The 19,578-nt window shown below is 46.7% G+C and overlaps 1 protein-coding gene across 1 annotated transcript in view; it reads right to left on the reverse strand.

Moving 5' to 3' along the window:
• Positions 1 to 539: 539 nt before the first annotated feature.
• The window catches only part of LOC116366449 (protein kinase C beta type), a gene marked incomplete at its 5' end in the record, with an annotated part of 46,767 nt that continues 27,728 nt past the window's right edge, over positions 540 to 19,578 (reverse strand). The window contains 7 exon segments of the mRNA XM_031818536.1: positions 540 to 4,240; positions 6,243 to 6,383; positions 6,457 to 6,564; positions 6,794 to 6,874; positions 8,324 to 8,462; positions 11,481 to 11,543; positions 11,654 to 11,745. Coding sequence (XP_031674396.1) covers positions 4,091 to 4,240; positions 6,243 to 6,383; positions 6,457 to 6,564; positions 6,794 to 6,874; positions 8,324 to 8,462; positions 11,481 to 11,543; positions 11,654 to 11,745 — 774 coding nt within the window.

Below are 19,578 nucleotides of genomic sequence, written 5' to 3' on the forward strand. Positions count from 1 at the left end.
GCTTCTCAAGGGGTTTCTATGTGGACTAGTAGACAGTCTGCTTCTCAAGGGGTTTCTATGTGGACTAGTAGACTGAGTCTGCTTCTCAAGGGGTTTCTATGTGGACTAGTAGATAGTCTGCTTCTCAAGGGGTTTCTATGTGGACTAGTAGACTGAGTCTGCTTCTTAAGGGGTTTCTATGTGGACTAGTAGACAGTCTGCTTCTCAAGGGGTTTCTATGTGGACTAGTAGACAGTCTGCTTCTCAAGGGGTTTCTATGTGGACTAGTAGACTGAGTCTGCTTCTCAAGGGGTTTCTATGTGGACTAGTAGACTGAGTCTGCTTCTCAAGGGGTTTCTATGTGGACTAGTAGACTGAGTCTGCTTCTCAAGGGGTTTCTATGTGGACTAGTAGACTGAGTCTACTTCTCAAGGGGTTTCTATGTGGACTAGTAGACTGAGTCTGCTTCTCAATGCACTTCAATTAAGGTGTGTGTGTGTGTGTGTGTGTGTAATGCCACAGAGAGCAGTATGCTGGTTGAGACATTAAGGCACCGGGAGGTGAGTTGAGTTATATTATATTATCCAATCAGAAGACAGATTTACACGTACAAGACACACCCCCTCTCCCTACATCGTTACAAACCTCTGTACGTTTCCTGTAAGACAGCAGAGGCTTGAGTTAACTCCCCACACAAAACAAGATTCAGCTATCATCATCATCATCATCATCATCATAATTCAGTAGAGTTAACTCCCCCAAGTTCAGATAAGGCCTTTAGCTCAGCGGACACACAAAACAAGATTCAGCTATCATCATCATCATCATCATTATAATTCAGTAGAGTTAACTCCCCAAGTTCAGATAAGGCCTTTAGCTCAGCGGACACACAAAACAAGATTCAGCTATCATCATCATCATCATTATCATTCAGTAGAGTTAACTCCCCAAGTTCAGATAAGGCCTTTAGCTCAGCGGACACACAAAACAAGATTCAGCTATCATCATCATCATCATCGTCATCCTCCTCCTCATCATCATCATCCTCAGTCACTCTTGACACAAGAAAGAAAAAATCCCTTCCCTTTTATTTTCCAGTTTGACACATTTAACAGCATGGTAATATAATCAGAACTCTCTTAAACAGATACAGAACACGTCCCCCGGTACTAATAACCAGTTAACTAACCTAGTACTAACTAACCACCCTGGTTAACTAACCTAGTACTAACTAACCACCCTGGTTAACTAAACCAGTACGAACTAACTCCCCTGGTTAACTAAACCAGTACGAACTAACCACCCTGGTTAACTAACCAAGTACTAACTAACCACCCTGGTTAACTAACCAAGTACTAACTAACCACCCTGGTTAACTAACCAAGTACTAACTAACCACCCTGGTTAACTAACCACCCTGGTTAACTAACCACCCAAGTATAAACAACAACATCTCTGTTTGGCAGTGGTCAGATAATTCCTAGACAGCATCTGAAATCACACCCTATTCCCTATGCAGTGCACTACTTTCTACTGAGCCAGGGCCCTATAGCAGGTCACTATAGAGGGAATGGGCCCTATAGCAGGTCACTATAGAGGGAATGGGCCCTATAGCAGGTCACTATAGAGGGAATGGGCCCTCCCTGGTCAATAGCAGGTCACTATAGAGGGAATGGGCCCTCCCTGGTCAATAGCAGGTCACTATAGAGGGAATGGGCCCTCCCTGGTCAATAGCAGGTCACTATGGGGAACGGGCCCTGGTCAATAGCAGGTCACTATGGAGAATGGGCCCTGGTCAATAGCAGGTCACTATGGAGAATGGGCCCTGGTCAATAGCAGGTCACTATAGAGGGAATGGGCCCTCCCTGGTCAATAGCAGGTCACTATGGGGAACGGGCCCTGGTCAATAGCAGGTCACTATGGAGAATGGGCCCTGGTCAATAGCAGGTCACTATGGAGAATGGGCCCTGGTCAATAGCAGGTCACTATAGAGGGAATGGGCCCTGGTCAATAGCAGGTCACTATGGGGAACGGGCCCTGGTCAATAGCAGGTCACTATGGGGAATGGGCCCTGGTCAATAGCAGGTCACTATGGGGAATGGGCCCTCCCTGGTCAATAGCAGGTCACTATGGGGAACGGGCCCTGGTCTCAGAGCGATATCTAGAGATGTGTGGTTGGACCGGGTTGACAAGACTATTGGAGATGAGCCCTGGTGTGTCCGTGCGTTTCCAGTTGCAGTGAATGCTATTCTGAGGTGTGGGGTTGTTTGGGCTCTGTGGCACAAAATGGCTGCCGTGTGTCTCCCCGTAATCGGAGGACACTGGACCCTGAACTCTGACCCTGCTTTGGCACAGTTTGACAGTAATATAACATGGTGTGTGAGGTGGTGGTGGTGGTGACAGTACCAAGGAGGCCTCCCTCGTTGTAATAGCACGATGCTAACATTTCATAACAGTTCTAAATCCCTAATGGGGGATCCCTAATCAATAAAAATAAAACAGCAACACCCTAATTGATCATTAAACAGTAAGAAAGTCGATCAGTTCGATCAGTCGATCAATATTGGTCCCAGTAACAGTTGGGAGGTCATTTGATTGGTTGATGGTGGGAATGTAAACTCATTGATTTGATTAGCGATTAGTTGAAAATCGATCGATTCAGCATTTTTTTGTTGTTGTAGGATTTCGTACACATGGGTCCGTCTGCTCTGTTTTGAGTAGAAGTTGTCTTTAACCGCTGATCAGAGGTCAGATCTCCGTAATGGTTCAGGTTAAGACTAGGGGCATGGGGAATCTGATCCTAGATCTGTGTTTAGATTAGAACAGTAGATATGGGTAGACTAGGGGCATGGGGAATCTGATCCTAGATCTGTGTTTAGATTAGAACAGTAGATATGGGTAGACTAGGGGCACGGGGAATCTGATCCTAGATCTGTGTTTAGGTTAGAACAGTAGATATGGGTAGACTAGGGGCACGGGGAATCTGATCCTAGATCTGTGTTTAGGTTAGAACAGTAGATATGGGTAGACTAGGGGCACGGGGAATCTGATCCTAGATCTGTGTTTAGGTTAGAACAGTAGATATGGGTAGTTAAGACTAGGGGCACGGGGAATCTGATCCTAGATCTGTGTTTAAGTTAGAACAGTAGATATGGGTAGTTAAGACTAGGGGCATGGGGAATCTGATCCTAGATCTGTGTTTAGATTAGAACAGTAGATATGGGTAGACTAGGGGCATGGGGAATCTGATCCTAGATCTGTGTTTAGGTTAGAACAGTAGATATGGGTAGACTAGGGGCATGGGGAATCTGATCCTAGATCTGTGTTTAGATTAGAACAGTAGATATGGGTAGACTAGGGGCATGGGGAATCTGATCCTAGATCTGTGTTTAGATTAGAACAGTAGATATGGGTAGACTAGGGGCACGGGGAATCTGATCCTAGATCTGTGTTTAGGTTAGAACAGTAGATATGGGTAGTTAAGACTAGGGGCACGGGGAATCTGATCCTAGATCTGTGTTTAGATTAGAACAGTAGATATGGGTAGACTAGGGGCACGGGGAATCTGATCCTAGATCTGTGTTTAGGTTAGAACAGTAGATATGGGTAGGGATGAGGCTATGTCCCAATTCTCTTCCTCCCAAAGTACACACTTCCTCACTTGAAAGGAAATGAGTGGTAAATGGAAGCTCTACTCCAGGTTAACACCAATAATGTTTTATATTTGTGTTTATAATTTTTTTTTTGTATTTAATCTTTATTTAACTAGGCAAGTCAGTTAAAGAACAAATTATTATTTACAATGACGACCTACCCCCCAGGCCAAAACCCGGACGACGCTGGGCCAATTGTGCGCCGCCCTATTAGGACTCCCAATCACGGCCGGATGTGACACAGCCTGGATTCAAACCAGGCACTGTAGTGACGCTTCGTGCACTGAGATGCCACTAGACGGCCGCGCCACTCAGGAGTAGTGAACAAGTGCACGCTCAAGAGGGAGGAGAGACAACTGGGATACACCCCTTTGGTCCTAAACTATATCCTGGTGACGAAATGATATGAGATCTGGAAGAGGGGCAGGATCACGGAGCTAATGCAGCGCTGTGATGGGTCAGTCCATGTCGGGGTACTCTGGGTTAACGAATGAGAATCCCTGGAACTCTTCCTGGTCCAGGTTCATGATGACCTCCTGGTCGGGGGGGGTCAGGATGGGGGGGTGGCGTGTAAAGAAACGATCAAAGTTCTCTGCCTCGCGACCGCACTGTATGGGGGGGGGAGAGAAGAGGGATGGATGGGATGAATTAAAACACACAGAGGAGAAACAGAAGATAAATATAATGAAGTAGATGGAGTCATCCAGTCCTCATCCACAACAGTATATAAATATAATGAAGTAGATGGAGTCATCCAGTCCTCATCCACAACAGTATATAAATATAATGAAGTAGATGGAGTCATCCAGTCCTCATCCACAACAGTATATAAATATAATGAAGTAGATGGAGTCATCCAGTCCTCATCCACAACAGTATATAAATATAATGAAGTAGATGGAGTCATCCAGTCCTCATCCACAACATAATATAAATATAATGAAGTAGATGGAGTCATCCAGTCCTCATCCACAACATAATATAAATATAATGAAGTAGATGGAGTCATCCAGTCCTCATCCACAACAGAAGATAAATATAATGAAGTAGATGGAGTCATCCAGTCCTCATCCACAACAGAAGATAAATATAATGAAGTAGATGGAGTCATCCAGTCCTCATCCACAACATAATATACATATAATGAAGTAGATGGAGTCATCCAGTCCTCATGACTCAGTCCCCACTCCAGGACCTTGAAATGCTTCTTACGAAGCCACTCCTTCATTGACCGGGCGGTGTGTTTGGGATCATTGTCATGCTGAAAGACCCAGCCACGTTTCATCTTCAATGCCCTTGCAGATGGAAGGAGGTTTTCACTCAAAATCTCACGATACATGGCCCCATTCATTCTTTCCTTTAGACGGATCAGTCGTCCTGGTCCCTTTGCAGAAAAACAGCCCCAAAGCATGATGTTTCCACCCCCATGCTTCACAGTAGGTATGGTGTTCTTTGGATGCAACTCAGCATTCTTTGTCCTCCAAACACGACGAGTTGAGTTTTTACCAAAAAGTTATATTTTGGTTTCATCTGACCATATGACATTCTCCCAATCTTCTTCTGGATCATCCAAATGCTCTCTAGCAAACTTCAGACGGGCCTGGACATGTACTGGCTTAAACAGGGGGACACGTCTGGCACTCCAGGATTTGAGTCCCTGGCGGCGTAGTGTGTTACTGATGGTAGGCTTTGTTACTTTGGTCCCAGTTCTCTGCAGGTCATTCACTAGGTCCCCCCGTGTGGTTCTGGGATTTTTGCTCACCATTCTTGTGATCATTTTGACCCCACGGGGTGAGATCTTGCGTGGAGCCCCAGATCGAGGGAGATTATCAGTGGTCTTGTATGTCTTCCATTTCCTAATAATTGCTCCCACAGTTGATTTCTTCAAACCAAGCTGCTTACCTATTGCAGATTCAGTCTTCCCAGCCTGGTGCAGGTCTACAATTTTGTTTCTGGTGTCCTTTGACAGCTCTTTGGTCTTGGCCATAGTGGAGTTTGGAGTGTGACTGTTTGAGATTGTGGACAGGTGTCTTTCATACTGATAACAAGTTCAAACAGGTGCCATTAATACAGGTAACGAGTGGAGGACAGAGGATCCTCTTAAAGAAGAAGTTACAGGTCTGTGAAAGCCAGAAATCTTGCTTGTTTGTAGGTGACCAAATACTTATTTTCCCCCATAATTTGCAAATAAATTCATAAAAAATCCTACAATGTGATTTTCAGGATTTTTTTGTCTGTCATAGTTGAAGTGTACCTATGATGAAAATTACAGGCCTCATTACAGGCCTCATCTTTTTAAGTGGGAGAACTTGCACAATTGGTGGCTGACTAAATACTTTTTTGCCCCACTGTATATCCTAGAAACCTGGTTAAACTATCATTATGACATCATGGGTGAATTCTAGAATATACTATATATCCTAGAAACCTGGTTAAACTATCATTATGACATCATGGGTGAATTCTAGAATATACTATATATCCTAGAAACCTGGTTAAACTATCATTATGACATCATGGATGAATTCTACTACTACTAATACTTTTTTTGCCCCACTGTATATATATATATATAGAGAGAGAGAGATAGGTTATATAGGTTAGACTCACAGCTTTGGGTTTGAAGGGCGGCTGGACTTCCTTGTTCTCCAGTTTGTCCCAGTCCATGTAGCGGAAGAAAGCGTGCTCCTTTATATCCCTCTCCCCCTCCGGACCACAGCCCAGACGCTTCCCTGGGTGCTTAGTCATCAACTAGAGACAGGGGTCAGAGGTCAGAGTGTGTGAGAGAGAGCGAGAGATAGAGAGTGTAAGTGTGTATACTCACCCCTTTGCAGATGGCGACAGCCTCCTTGGACATGGACTTGGGGTAGGAGACGTGATGCTCCATGATGGACTGAAACAACTCATCCTCGTCCTCACCATCGAACGGAGGCTGGGGAGGGACACACAGAGCGCCACTGAGAGGACACCGCTGACATTCTGCACTACGTACTGTAAGACGATGTACCGAGACAAATATCACACACACACACACACACACACACACACACACACACACACACACACACACACACACACACACACACACACACACACACACACACACACACACACCACACACACACACACACACACACACACACACACACACACACACACACCTGTCCAGCCAGCATCTCGTAGAGCAGAACTCCAAAGGCCCACCAGTCCACAGACTTCCCATAGGGCTGGTACGCTATGATCTGGAGGGGGGAGGAGAGAGGGATGAGAAAGGAGGAGGATAGAGGACTACGGGGGAGGAGAGAGGGATGAGATAGGAGGAGGAGAGAGGGATGAGATAGGAGGAGGATAGAGGACTAAGGGGGAGGAGAGAGGGATGAGATAGGAGGAGGATAGAGGACGAAGGGGCGGAGGAGAGAGGGATGAGATAGGAAGAGGATAGAGGACTAAGGAGGAGGAGAGAGGGATGAGATAGGAGGAGGATAGAGGACTAAGGGGGAGGAGAGAGGGATGAGATAGGAGGAGGATAGAGGACGAAGGGGCGGAGGAGAGAGGGATGAGATAGGAGGAGGATAGAGGACTAAGGAGGAGGAGAGAGGGATGAGATAGGAGGAGGATAGAGGACTAAGGGGGAGGAGAGAGGGATGAGATAGGAGGAGGATAGAGGACTAAGGGGGGGAGTAGAGAGGGATGAGATAGGAGGAGGATAGAGGACTAAGGAGAAGGAGAGAGGGATGAGATAGGAGGAGGATAGAGGACTAAGGGGGAGGAGAGAGGGATGAGATAGGAGGAGGATAGAGGACTAAGGGGGGGAGTAGAGAGGGATGAGATAGGAGGAGGATAGAGGACTATCCTGTCTGGGTTGGCGCCCCCCCCCCCCCCCCCCCCCTTGGGTAGCGCCGTGGCGGAGATCTTTGTGGGCTATACTCGGCCTTGTCTCAGGATGGTAAGTTGGTGGTTGAAGATATCCCTCTAGTGGTGTGGGGGCTGTGCTTTGGCAAAGTGGGTGGGGTTATATCCTTCCTGCTTGGCCCTGTCCGGGGGTGTCCTCGGATGGGGCCACAGTGTCTCCTGACCCCTCCTGTCTCAGCCTCCAGTATTTATGCTGCAGTAGTTTATGTGTCGGGGGGCTAGGGTCAGTTTGTTATATCTGGAGTACTTCTCCTGTCCTATTCGGTGTCCTGTGTGAATTTAAGTGTGCTCTCTCTAATTCTCTCTTTCTCTCTTTCTTTCTCTCTCTCGGAGGACCTGAGCCCTAGGACCATGCCTCAGGACTTGCTGTCCCCAGTCCACCTGGCCGTGCTGCTGCTCCAGTTTCAACTGTTCTGCCTTATTATTATTGGACCATGCTGGTCATTTATGAACATTTGAACATCTTGGCCATGTTCTGTTATAATCTCTACCCGACACAGCCAGAAGAGGACTGGCCACCCCACATAGCCTGGTTCCTCTCTAGGATTCTTCCTAGGTTCTGGCCTTTCTAGGGAGTTTTTCCTAGCCACCGTGCTTCTACACCTGCATTGCTTGCTGTTTGGGGTTTTAGGCTGGGTTTCTGTACAGCACTTTGAGATATCAGCTGATGTACGAAGGGCTTTATAAATACATTTGATTTGATTTTGATTTGAGGACTAAGGGGGGGAGGAGAGGAGAAAGAAGAGGATAGGGAGCTGAAGAACAGAAGAGACCATTACCTCAGGAGCGATGTAGTCTGGGGTCCCACAGAAGGTCTTGGTGGTGACACCGTCTAACATGTTCTCTTTGCACATCCCAAAGTCCGCGATCTTAATGTGGCCTTCTGCATCCAGCATGACGTTGTCCAGCTTCAGATCCCTAGGAGAGGCACACAGAGACAGACTATCTTAATGTGTCCTTCAGCATCACGTTGTCCAGCTTCAGATCCCTAGGAGAGGCACACAGAGACAGACTATCTTAATGTGACACAGAGACAGACTATCTTAATGTGGCCTTCTGCATCCAGCATGACGTTGTCCAGCTTCAGATCCCTAGGAGAGGCACACAGAGACAGACTATCTTAATGTGTCCTTCAGCATCACGTTGTCCAGCTTCAGATCCCTAGGAGAGGCACACACACACACACGTTAAAACTACATACACACGTTACACACACATAAACACACACAGACACATTATACATACACAGACATATTAAACATACACTATATATATCCAAAAGTATGTGGACACCCCTTCAAAATGTGTGCCTGCGGTTGTTTCAGCCACACGGCTGTTGCTGACAGGTGTATAAAATTGAGCACACAGCCATGCAATCTCCATAGACAAGCAATGGCAGTAGAATGGCCTTACTGAAGAGCTCAGTGACTTTCAACGTGGCACCGTCATAGGATGCCACCTTTCCAACAAGTCAGGTTGTAAAATGTCTGCCTTTCTAGAGCTGCCCTGGTCAACTGTAAGTGCTGTTATTGTGAAGTGGAAACGTCTAGGAGCAACAACGGCTCAGCCGCAAAGTGGTAGGCCACACAAGCTCACAGAACGGGCCAAGTGCTGAAAATGACTCAAGTAAAAGTGAAAGTCACCCAGTAAATTACTACTTGAGTAAAAGTCCAAAAAGTATTTGGTTTAAAAAATACTTAAGTGTCAAAAGTAAATGTAATTGATAAAATATACTTAAGTATCAAAAGTAAAAAGTATAAACCATTTAAAATTTCTTATATTAAGCAAACCAGAAGACACCATGAAAAATAAATACAAATTGGACGGATAGCCAGGGGTACACTCCAACACTCAGACATCATTTACAAACGAAACATTTGTGTTTAGTGAGTCCACCAGATCAGAGTCAGTAGGGATGACCAGGGATGTTCTCTGTTTAGTGAGTCCTCCAGATCAGAGGCAGTAGGGATGACCAGGGATGTTCTCTGTTTAGTGAGTCCTCCAGATCAGAGGCAGTAGGGATGACCAGGGATGTTCTCTGTTTAGTGAGTCCTCCAGATCAGAGGCAGTAGGGACGACCAGGGATGTTCTCTGTTTAGTGAGTCCTCCAGATCAGAGGCAGTAGGGATGACCAGGGATGTTCTCTGTTTAGTGAGTCCTCCAGATCAGAGGCAGTATGGATGACCAGGGATGTTCTCTGTTTACTGAGTCTGCCAGATCAGAGGCAGGAGGGATGACCAGGTATGTTCTCTGTTTAGTGAGTCCTTCAGATCAGAGGCAGTAGGGACGACCAGGTATGTTCTCTGTTTAGTGAGTCCTCCAGATCAGAGTCGGTAGGGAGGACCAGGGATGTTCTCTGTTTAGTGAGTCCTCCAGATCAGAGTCGGTAGGGACAACCAGGGATGTTCTCTGTTTAGTGAGTCCGCCAGATCAGAGGGAGTAGGGATGACCAGGTATGTTCTCTGTTTAGTGAGTCCTCCAGACCAGAGGCAGTAGGGATCACCAGGGATGTTCTCTGTTTAGTGAGTCCTCCAGATCAGAGGCAGTACGGATCACCAGAGATGTTCTCTTGATAAGTGTGTGAATTGGACCATTTTCCTGTCAAAATGTAACGACTATCTTTTGGGCGACAGGGAAAATGTATGGAGTAATATTGTCTTTATGTAGTGAAGTAAAAGTTGGAAAAAATATAAATAGTGAGGTACAGATACCCCCAAAAACGACATAAGTAGTAATTTAAAGTATTTTTACTTGAAGTATTTTACACCACTGAGTAAGGCTCTGGTTTTTGCAGATACAAGAAGGTTACGACTGTTCAGAATGATGATATGATACGAGGTTGTGATGAATAAGTTGCAGATACAAGAAGGTTACGACTGTTCAGAATGATGATATGATACGAGGTTGTGATGAATAAGTTGCAGATACAAGAAGGTTACGACTGTTCAGAATGATGATATGATACGAGGTTGTGATGAATAAGTTGCAGATACAAGAAGGTTACGAGTGTTCAGAATGATGATATGATACGAGGTTATGATGAATAAGTTGCCTGTTAATAGATGTGATAGGTAAAGACCTTTAGAGTTAAATTTGGGAGCTGGTAACTCTTTAAAGAACCGCATGGTGCCCCAGATCCTAATGAGTTAATTGTCATATGATTAATTTAAATCGGGTAACAATGAACCATATTTAGGTTGATTCGATAAATAACAGTCTTTAGATTCATGTTAAACGTCAAATCACGACATCATTGATGCGAGCCTACCAAACAAGTTAAATGTCTTCTATGCTTGCTTCGAGACAAGCAACACTGAACCATGCATGAGAGCACCAGCTGTTCCTGTGAAATGCTTACTTACGAGCCCTTTCCCAACAACGCAGAGTTAAAAAGAAAATAACAAAGGATATAGAGACACAACAATGAGACTATGTACAAGGAGTACAAGTACCGAGTCAATGTGGGTATGAGGTTGTTGAGGTAATATGTAACTAGGCAAGTCAGTTAAGAACAAATTCTTATTTACAATGACGGCCTACCCCGGCCAAACCCGGACCACGCTGGGCCAAATTGTGCGCCGCCCTATGGGACTCCCAATCACGGCCGGTTGTGATACGGTCTGTAATCGAACCAGGGTCTGTAGTGACGCCTGTAGTCCTGAGATGCAGTGCCTTAGACTGCTGCGGATATGAGGGCCCATGACAAATCGTTTCAGTCTCCTGAGGGGGAAGAGGCGTCGTCGTGTTCCACTGACTGTGTTAGTGTGTTTGGACCATTAGGGATGTGGATGCTGAGGCTCCACAACAACAGGTTGATGCTCGGCCCTCTGTTTCCCCTAGTCCACGATCAGCTCCGTTTGTCTTGCTGACAAACATCCAGAAGGCCGCGGGGCGGAATACCACACGTAACAAACATGGAGTAAAACAGTCACTCACCGGTAAACGATGCCTTTGGAATGGAGGAAGAGGAGGCCGATGGAGATCTCTGCAGCATAGAAACTACACACACACACACACACACACACACACACACGCACACACACACACACACACACTGAGTTAGACCAGGCACAGGAGTGTGTGTGTGTGTGTGTGGTGTGTGTACTCACACAGCGTGGGGTTCCTTGAACTTGCCGACCTGCTGGATCTGATACATGAGGTCTCCTCCGTTGATATACTCCATCACAAAATATAACCTGTCCTGGAGAGAGAGAGAGAGAGAAACTCCATCAACAACAACACCCCTTCAAGCAGACCCCGAGAGCTGGAGGTGGAGAGAGAGACATATCTGCACTCTGGACTGTGGTGAGACAACTTCAACAGGAGAAAGAGCAGGAGAAGAACAGAGCACTAGAGGAGAGGATCAGACTGCTGGAGGAGAGGATCAGACTGCTAGAGGAGAGGATCAGACTGCTGGAGGAGAGGATCAGACTGATGGAGGAGAGGATCAGACTGCTGGAGGAGAGGATCAGACTGCTGGAAGAAAGGGTGACAACGATGACGTGCGCAGAGAGGCCAGTAGAACAACCCATTAGAGAGCTGGCCACCCCCGCAGAGAGGCCAGTAGAACAGCCCATTAGAGAGCTGGCCACCCCCGCAGAGAGGCCAGTAGAACAGCCCATTAGAGAGCTGGCCACCCCCGCAGAGAGGCCAGTAGAACAGCCCATTAGAGAGCTGGCCACCCCCGCAGAGAGGCCAGTAGAACAGCCCATTAGAGAGCTGGCCACCCCCGCAGAGGGGCCAGTAGAACAACCCATTAGAGAGCTGGCCACCCCCGCAGAGAGGCCAGTAGAACAGCCCATTAGAGAGCTGGCCACCCCCGCAGAGAGGCCAGTAGAACAACCCATTAGAGAGCTGGCCACCCCCGCAGAGAGGCCAGTAGAACAACCCATTAGAGAGCTGGCCACCCCCGCAGAGAGGCCAGTAGAACAGCCCATTAGAGAGCTGGCCACCCCCGCAGAGAGGCCAGTAGAACAACCCATTAGAGAGCGGGCCACCCCCGCAGAGAGGCCAGTAGAACAACCCATTAGAGAGCTGGCCACCCCCGCAGAGAGGCCAGTAGAACAACCCATTAGAGAGCTGGCCACCCCCGCAGAGAAGCCAGCAGAACAGTCCACCTCAGACCCTGACCAATGTCTCCACACCACAGCAGAACAGTCCACCTCAGACCCTGACCAATGTCTCCACACCACAGTAGAACAGTCCACCTCAGACCCTGACCAATGTCTCCACACCACAGTAGAACAGTCCACCTCAGACCCTGACCATAGTCTCCACACCACAGCAGAACAGTCCACCTCAGACCCTGACCATAGTCTCCACACCACAGCAGAACAGTCCACCTCAGACCCTGACCATAGTCTCCACACCACAGCAGAACAGTCCACCTCAGACCCTGACCATAGCTTCGACATCACAGCAAGACAGATAAATGAAGAACCCCAAACCCAGGGGACCCCACCCCCTCCTAGCACCCCCCGTCAGCCCCCCCTGACAACACCCCACACACCCTCCTAGCACCTCCCGTCAGCCCCCCCTGACAACACCCCTCACCCACTGAGGACACACACAAGCAACAGATTGTACTCACATAGGCCGCCCCCTCAGATCAGACCTAAGCCTCTCCTGCCCACCCCATGCCACCCCCCACTCCCGCAAAGAGGGCCTCAACATGAAAGTCAAACACACGCCCAGGCCGTGAGCAGGCAAACAGGCCCAAACCCCACTCTTACACCAAGCCCAAGCCAATGGCATGTACCAGATGCCCAGCAGGCTGTTCACACTTACTGGCCTGAGACCGAACCACACCACCAGCAACACTGGACACTTTATGGAACACAAAGCCTTCACTATATCATCCTGGAATATCCAAGGTCTGAGGTCATCTGCCATTTCCCTAAATAGCAGAAAGAAATCAGAAATACATTGTCATCCTACAAGAAATAGGAGAGAGGTGGCAGTCCCATCCACCACACTAACAGGAGTGAAACAGGGAAGAGACTCAGTGGGTAACTTGGTATAGAGCAGACCTAACCCACTCTATTAGACAGGGAAGAGACTCAGTGGGTAACTTGGTATAGAGCAGACCTAACCCACTCTATTAGACAGGGAAGAGACTCAGTGGGTAACTTGGTATAGAGCAGACCTAACCCACTCTATTAGACAGGGAAGAGACTCAGTGGGTAACTTGGTATAGAGCAGACCCACTCTATTAAATGAGTCAAAACAGGAACATCAGATCACAGTCGGCCCACTGACACCCCAATCAGTTCACAGTCGGCCCACTGACACCCCTATCAGATCACAGTCGGCCCACTGACACCCCTATCAGACCACAGTCAGCCCACTGACTCCCCTATCAGATCACAGTCAGCCTACTGACACCCCTGTCAGACCACAGTCAGCCCACTGACACCCCTATCAGTTCACAGTCAGCCCACTGACACCCCGATCAGATCACAGTCGGCCCACTGACACCCCTATCAGACCACAGTCTGCCCACTGACACCCCTATCAGATCACAGTCGGCCCACTGACACCCCCATCAGATCACAGTGGGCCCACTGACACCCCTATCAGCCCACTGACACCCCTATCAGCCCACTGACACCCCTATCAGCCCACTGACACCCCAATCAGACCACAGCAAAATCACAATCTACTTGAACGGAGCAATAATCAACCATCGAGGCCGAACAAACGGCTTACTGTTAAGATACAGATGGAAGGAAGGTAGAAACCTAATAAAAAACTATACTCCAACAACAAATCCAGTCCCTCCTAGACAACTTCCTGGACAAAATGTTTCCCTGCAATAGTGAAGGTGTAAACCTAGCAGTAGGAAGCCTGAACATATATTTGACATCAAATCTAAACATTTTCAAGCGGACAACCTAAGAAAATTAACAACAATGACAAATGGTTTTAATGAAGAACGCAAAAAAAAAACCTAAACAGAGAACCAGAAACCTGTCCATCCAAAAACAGAGAACCAGAAACCTGTCCAACCAAAAACAGAGAACCAGAAACCTGTCCAACCAAAAACAGAGAACCAGAAACCTGTCCATTCAAAAACAGAGAACCAGAAACCTGTCCAACCAAAAACAGAGAACCAGAAACCTGTCCATTCAAAAACAGAGAACCAGAAACCTGTCCAACCAAAAACAGAGAACCAGAAACCTGTCCAACCAAAAACAGAGAACCAGAAACCTGTCCATCCAAAACAGAGAACCAGAAACCTGTCCAACCAAAAACAGAGAACCAGAAACCTGTCCAACCAAAAACAGAGAACCAGAAACCTGTCCATTCAAAAACAGAGAACCAGAACCCTGTCCATCCAAAAACAGAGAACCAGAAAACCTGTCCATTCAAAACAGAGAACCAGAAACCTGTCCATCCAAAAACAGAGAACCAGAAACCTGTCCATTCAAAAACAGAGAACCAGAAACCTGTCCATCCAAAAACAGAGAACCAGAAACCTGTCCAACCAAAAACAGAGAACCAGAAACCTGTCCAACCAAAACAGAGAACCAGAAACCTGTCCAACCAAAAACAGAGAACCAGAAACCTGTCCAACCAAAAACAGAGAACCAGAAACCTGTCCAACCAAAAACAGAGAACCAGAAACCTGTCCAACCAAAAACAGAGAACCAGAAACCTGTCCAACCAAAAACAGAGAACCAGAAACCTGTCCAACCAAAAACAGAGAACCAGAAACCTGTCCAACCAAAACAGAGAACCAGAAACCTGTCCAACCAAAAACAGAGAACCAGAAACCTGTCCAACCAAAAACAGAGAACCAGAAACCTGTCCAACCAAAAACAGAGAACCAGAAACCTGAGCCTACACCTTCACTATGGTGAAACACTAAGAAAAAGAAGGAAGAGCACGTCAGAAATCCGCTCAGTGTGATCGAAGAATCCATAGAATCAAACCACTTCTGGGAGAATCAGAAAACACACTAAACAAACTACAACACGAAGAGTCATCTTTCCAAAATGGAGACGTGGATAAAACCACTTCCTCAATCTTTTAGCCATATAACAAAGAACAAACAGCAAAGAAAACATATACAAATACAAATCTTAGAATATTAAAGACTAACAGAACCTACTGGATTCCAGAACAAACAGGATTCCAGAACAAACAGGATTCCAGAACAAACAGGATTCCAGAACAAACAGGATTCCAGAACCCACTGGATTCTCCAATTACATTGAATGAACTACAGGACAAAATAAAAACCCTCCAACCCCCAAAAAAGTCCCATGGTGTTGAGGGTATAGTAAACTAAAATATATAGACCACAAATTCCAATTGGCTATTCTTAAACATTCTTCTCAGCTCTGGCATCTTCCCTAATATTTGGAAACAAAGGTCTGATCGACCCTTATCGACAAAAAGGGGACACAAATTTGACCCCAATAATTACAGTTGAATATGCGTCAATAGCTGAAAAATCCTCTGCAGTATCATCAACATTGTCACAATGAGCAAATGTCAAATTGGCTTCTTACCAAAATGCCGTATGACAGACCACGTATTCACCCTGCACACCCTTATTGACAAACAAACAAAACAAAAGCAAAGTCTCCTCTTTGTTGATTTAAATAAACTTTTGACTCAATTTGGCATGAAAGTCTGCAAATTGATGGAAGCGGTGTTGGGGGGGAAAGTATATGACATTATAAAATCAATGTACACAAACAACAAATTGGCAAAAAATACAGACATTTCTTCACACAGGGTCCTGGGGTGAGACAGGGATGCAGCTTGAGCCCCACCCTCTTCAGCATATTTATCAATAAATTGGCAAAGGCACTAGAACAATCTGCAGCACCCGGCCTCACCCTACTGGATTCAGAAGTCAAATGTCTGCTGTTTGCTGATGATCTGGTGCTTCTGTCACCAACCAAGGAGGGCCTACAGCAGCACCTAGATCTTCTGCACAGATTCTGTCAGACCTGGGCCCCGACAGTAAATCTCAGTAAGACCAAAATAATGGTGTTCCAAAAAAGGTCCAGTCACCAGGACCACAAATACAAATATCTATCTAGACACTGTTGCCCTAGAGCACACAAAGAACTACACCTGCCTTGGTCTAAACATCAACACCACAGGTAACTTCCACAAGCTGTGAACAATATGAGAGACAAGACAAGAAGGGTCTTCTATGCCATCAAAAGGAACATATAACTCAACATCCCCAATTAGGATCTGTCTAAAAAGTACTTCAATCAGTTATCGAACCCATTGCCCTCTATGGTTGTGAGATCTGAGGTCCACTAACCTACCAATAATTCACGAAATGGGACAAACACTCAATTGAGACTCTGCATACAGATTTCTGCAAAAATATACTTTGTGTAAAACCCAAAACAGGCAGAGCAGAATTAGGACTATACCCGCTAATGAACAACATCCAGAAAAAAGCTGTTCAATTCTACAACCACCACAAAGCCCTCACCTAAAGAGAGATGAACCTAGAGAAGAGTCCCCTCAGCCAACTGGTTTTGGGTCTCTGTTCACAATCACAAACAGACCCCACAGAGCCCCAGGACAGAAACACAATTAGACCCAACCAAATCATGAGAAAGCAAAAATATAACTATTTGACACTGGAAAGAATCAACCAAAAAACAGATCAAACTAGAATGCTATTTGGCCCTAAACAGAGAGAACACAATGGCAGAATACCTGACCACTGTGACTGGCCCTAAACAGAGAGTACACAATGGCAGAATACCTGACCACTGTGACTGGGCCTAAACAGAGAGTACACAGCGGCAGAATACCTGACCACTGTGACTGGCCCTAAACAGAGAGAACACAATGGCAGAATACCTGACCACTGTGACTGGCCCTAAACAGAGAGAACACAATGGCAGAATACCTGACCACTGTGACTGACCCTAAACAGAGAGTACACAATGGCAGAATACCTGACCACTGTGACTGGCCCTAAACAGAGAGAACACAATGGCAGAATACCTGACCACTGTGACTGACCCTAAACAGAGAGTACACAATGGCAGAATACCTGACCACTGTGACTGGCCCTAAACAGAGAGAACACAATGGCAGAATACCTGACCACTGTGACTGGCCCTAAACAGAGAGAACACAATGGCAGAATACCTGACCACTGTGACTGGCCCTAAACAGAGAGAACACAATGGCAGAATACCTGACCACTGTGACTGGCCCTAAACAGAGAGAACACAATGGCAGAATACCTGACCACTGTGACTGGCCCTAAACAGAGAGTACACAATGGCAGAATACCTGACCACTGTGACTGGCCCTAAACAGAGAGTACACAATGGCAGAATACCTGACCACTGTGACTGGCCCTAAACAGAGAGTACACAATGGCAGAATACCTGACCACTGTGACTGGGCCTAAACAGAGAGTACACAGCGGCAGAATACCTGACCACTGTGACTGGCCCTAAACAGAGAGTACACAATGGCAGAATACCTGACCACTGTGACTGGCCCTAAACAGAGAGAACACAATGGCAGAATACCTGACCACTGTGACTGGCCCTAAACAGAGAGAACACAATGGCAGAATACCTGACCACTGTGACTGGCCCTAAACAGAGAGAACACAATGGCAGAATACCTGACCACTGTGACTGGCCCTAAACAGAGAGAACACAATGGCAGAATACCTGACCACTGTGACTGGCCCTAAACAGAGAGAACACAATGGCAGAATACCTGACCACTGTGACTGGCCCTAAACAGAGAGAACACAATGGCAGAATACCTGACCACTGTGACTGGCCCTAAACAGAGAGAACACAATGGCAGAATACCTGACCACTGTGACTGGCCCTAAACAGAGAGAACACAATGGCAGAATACCTGACCACTGTGACTGACCCTAAACAGAGAGAACACAATGGCAGAATACCTGACCACTGTGACTGACCCTAAACAGAGAGAACACAATGGCAGAATACCTGACCACTGTGACTGGCCCTAAACAGAGAGAACACAATGGCAGAATACCTGACCACTGTGACTGGCCCTAAACAGAGAGAACACAATGGCAGAATACCTGACCACTGTGACTGACCCTAAACAGAGAGAACACAATGGCAGAATACCTGACCACTGTGACTGGCCCTAAACAGAGAGAACACAATGGCAGAATACCTGACCACTGTGACTGGCCCTAAACAGAGAGAACACAATGGCAGAATACCTGACCACTGTGACTGACCCTAAACAGAGAGAACACAATGGCAGAATACCTGACCACTGTGACTGACCCTAAACAGAGAGAACACAATGGCAGAATACCTGACCACTGTGACTGGCCCTAAACAGAGAGAACACAATGGCAGAATACCTGACCACTGTGACTGGCCCTAAACAGAGAGAACACAATGGCAGAATACCTGACCACTGTGACTGGCCCTAAACAGAGAGAACACAATGGCAGAATACCTGACCACTGTGACTGACCCTAAACAGAGAGAACACAATGGCAGAATACCTGACCACTGTGACTGGCCCTAAACAGAGAGTACACAGCGGCAGAATACCTGACCACTGTGTCTGGCCCTAAACAGAGAGAACACAGCGGCAGAATACCTGACCACTGTGACTGGCCCTAAACAGAGAGAACACAATGGCAGAATACCTGACCACTGTGACTGGCCCTAAACAGAGAGAACACAATGGCAGAATACCTGACCACTGTGACTGGCCCTAAACAGAGAGAACACAATGGCAGAATACCTGACCACTGTGACTGGCCCTAAACAGAGAGAACACAATGGCAGAATACCTGACCACTGTGACTGGCCCTAAACAGAGAGAACACAATGGCAGAATACCTGACCACTGTGACTGACCCTAAACAGAGAGAACACAATGGCAGAATACCTGACCACTGTGACTGACCCTAAACAGAGAGAACACAATGGCAGAATACCTGACCACTGTGACTGGCCCTAAACAGAGAGTACACAGCGGCAGAATACCTGACCACTGTGACTGACCCTAAACAGAGAGAACA

This window comes from Oncorhynchus kisutch, unplaced genomic scaffold (assembly GCF_002021735.2).
Source record: "Oncorhynchus kisutch isolate 150728-3 unplaced genomic scaffold, Okis_V2 scaffold1467, whole genome shotgun sequence".
In the NCBI taxonomy this organism is placed as follows: Eukaryota; Metazoa; Chordata; class Actinopteri; order Salmoniformes; family Salmonidae; genus Oncorhynchus; species Oncorhynchus kisutch.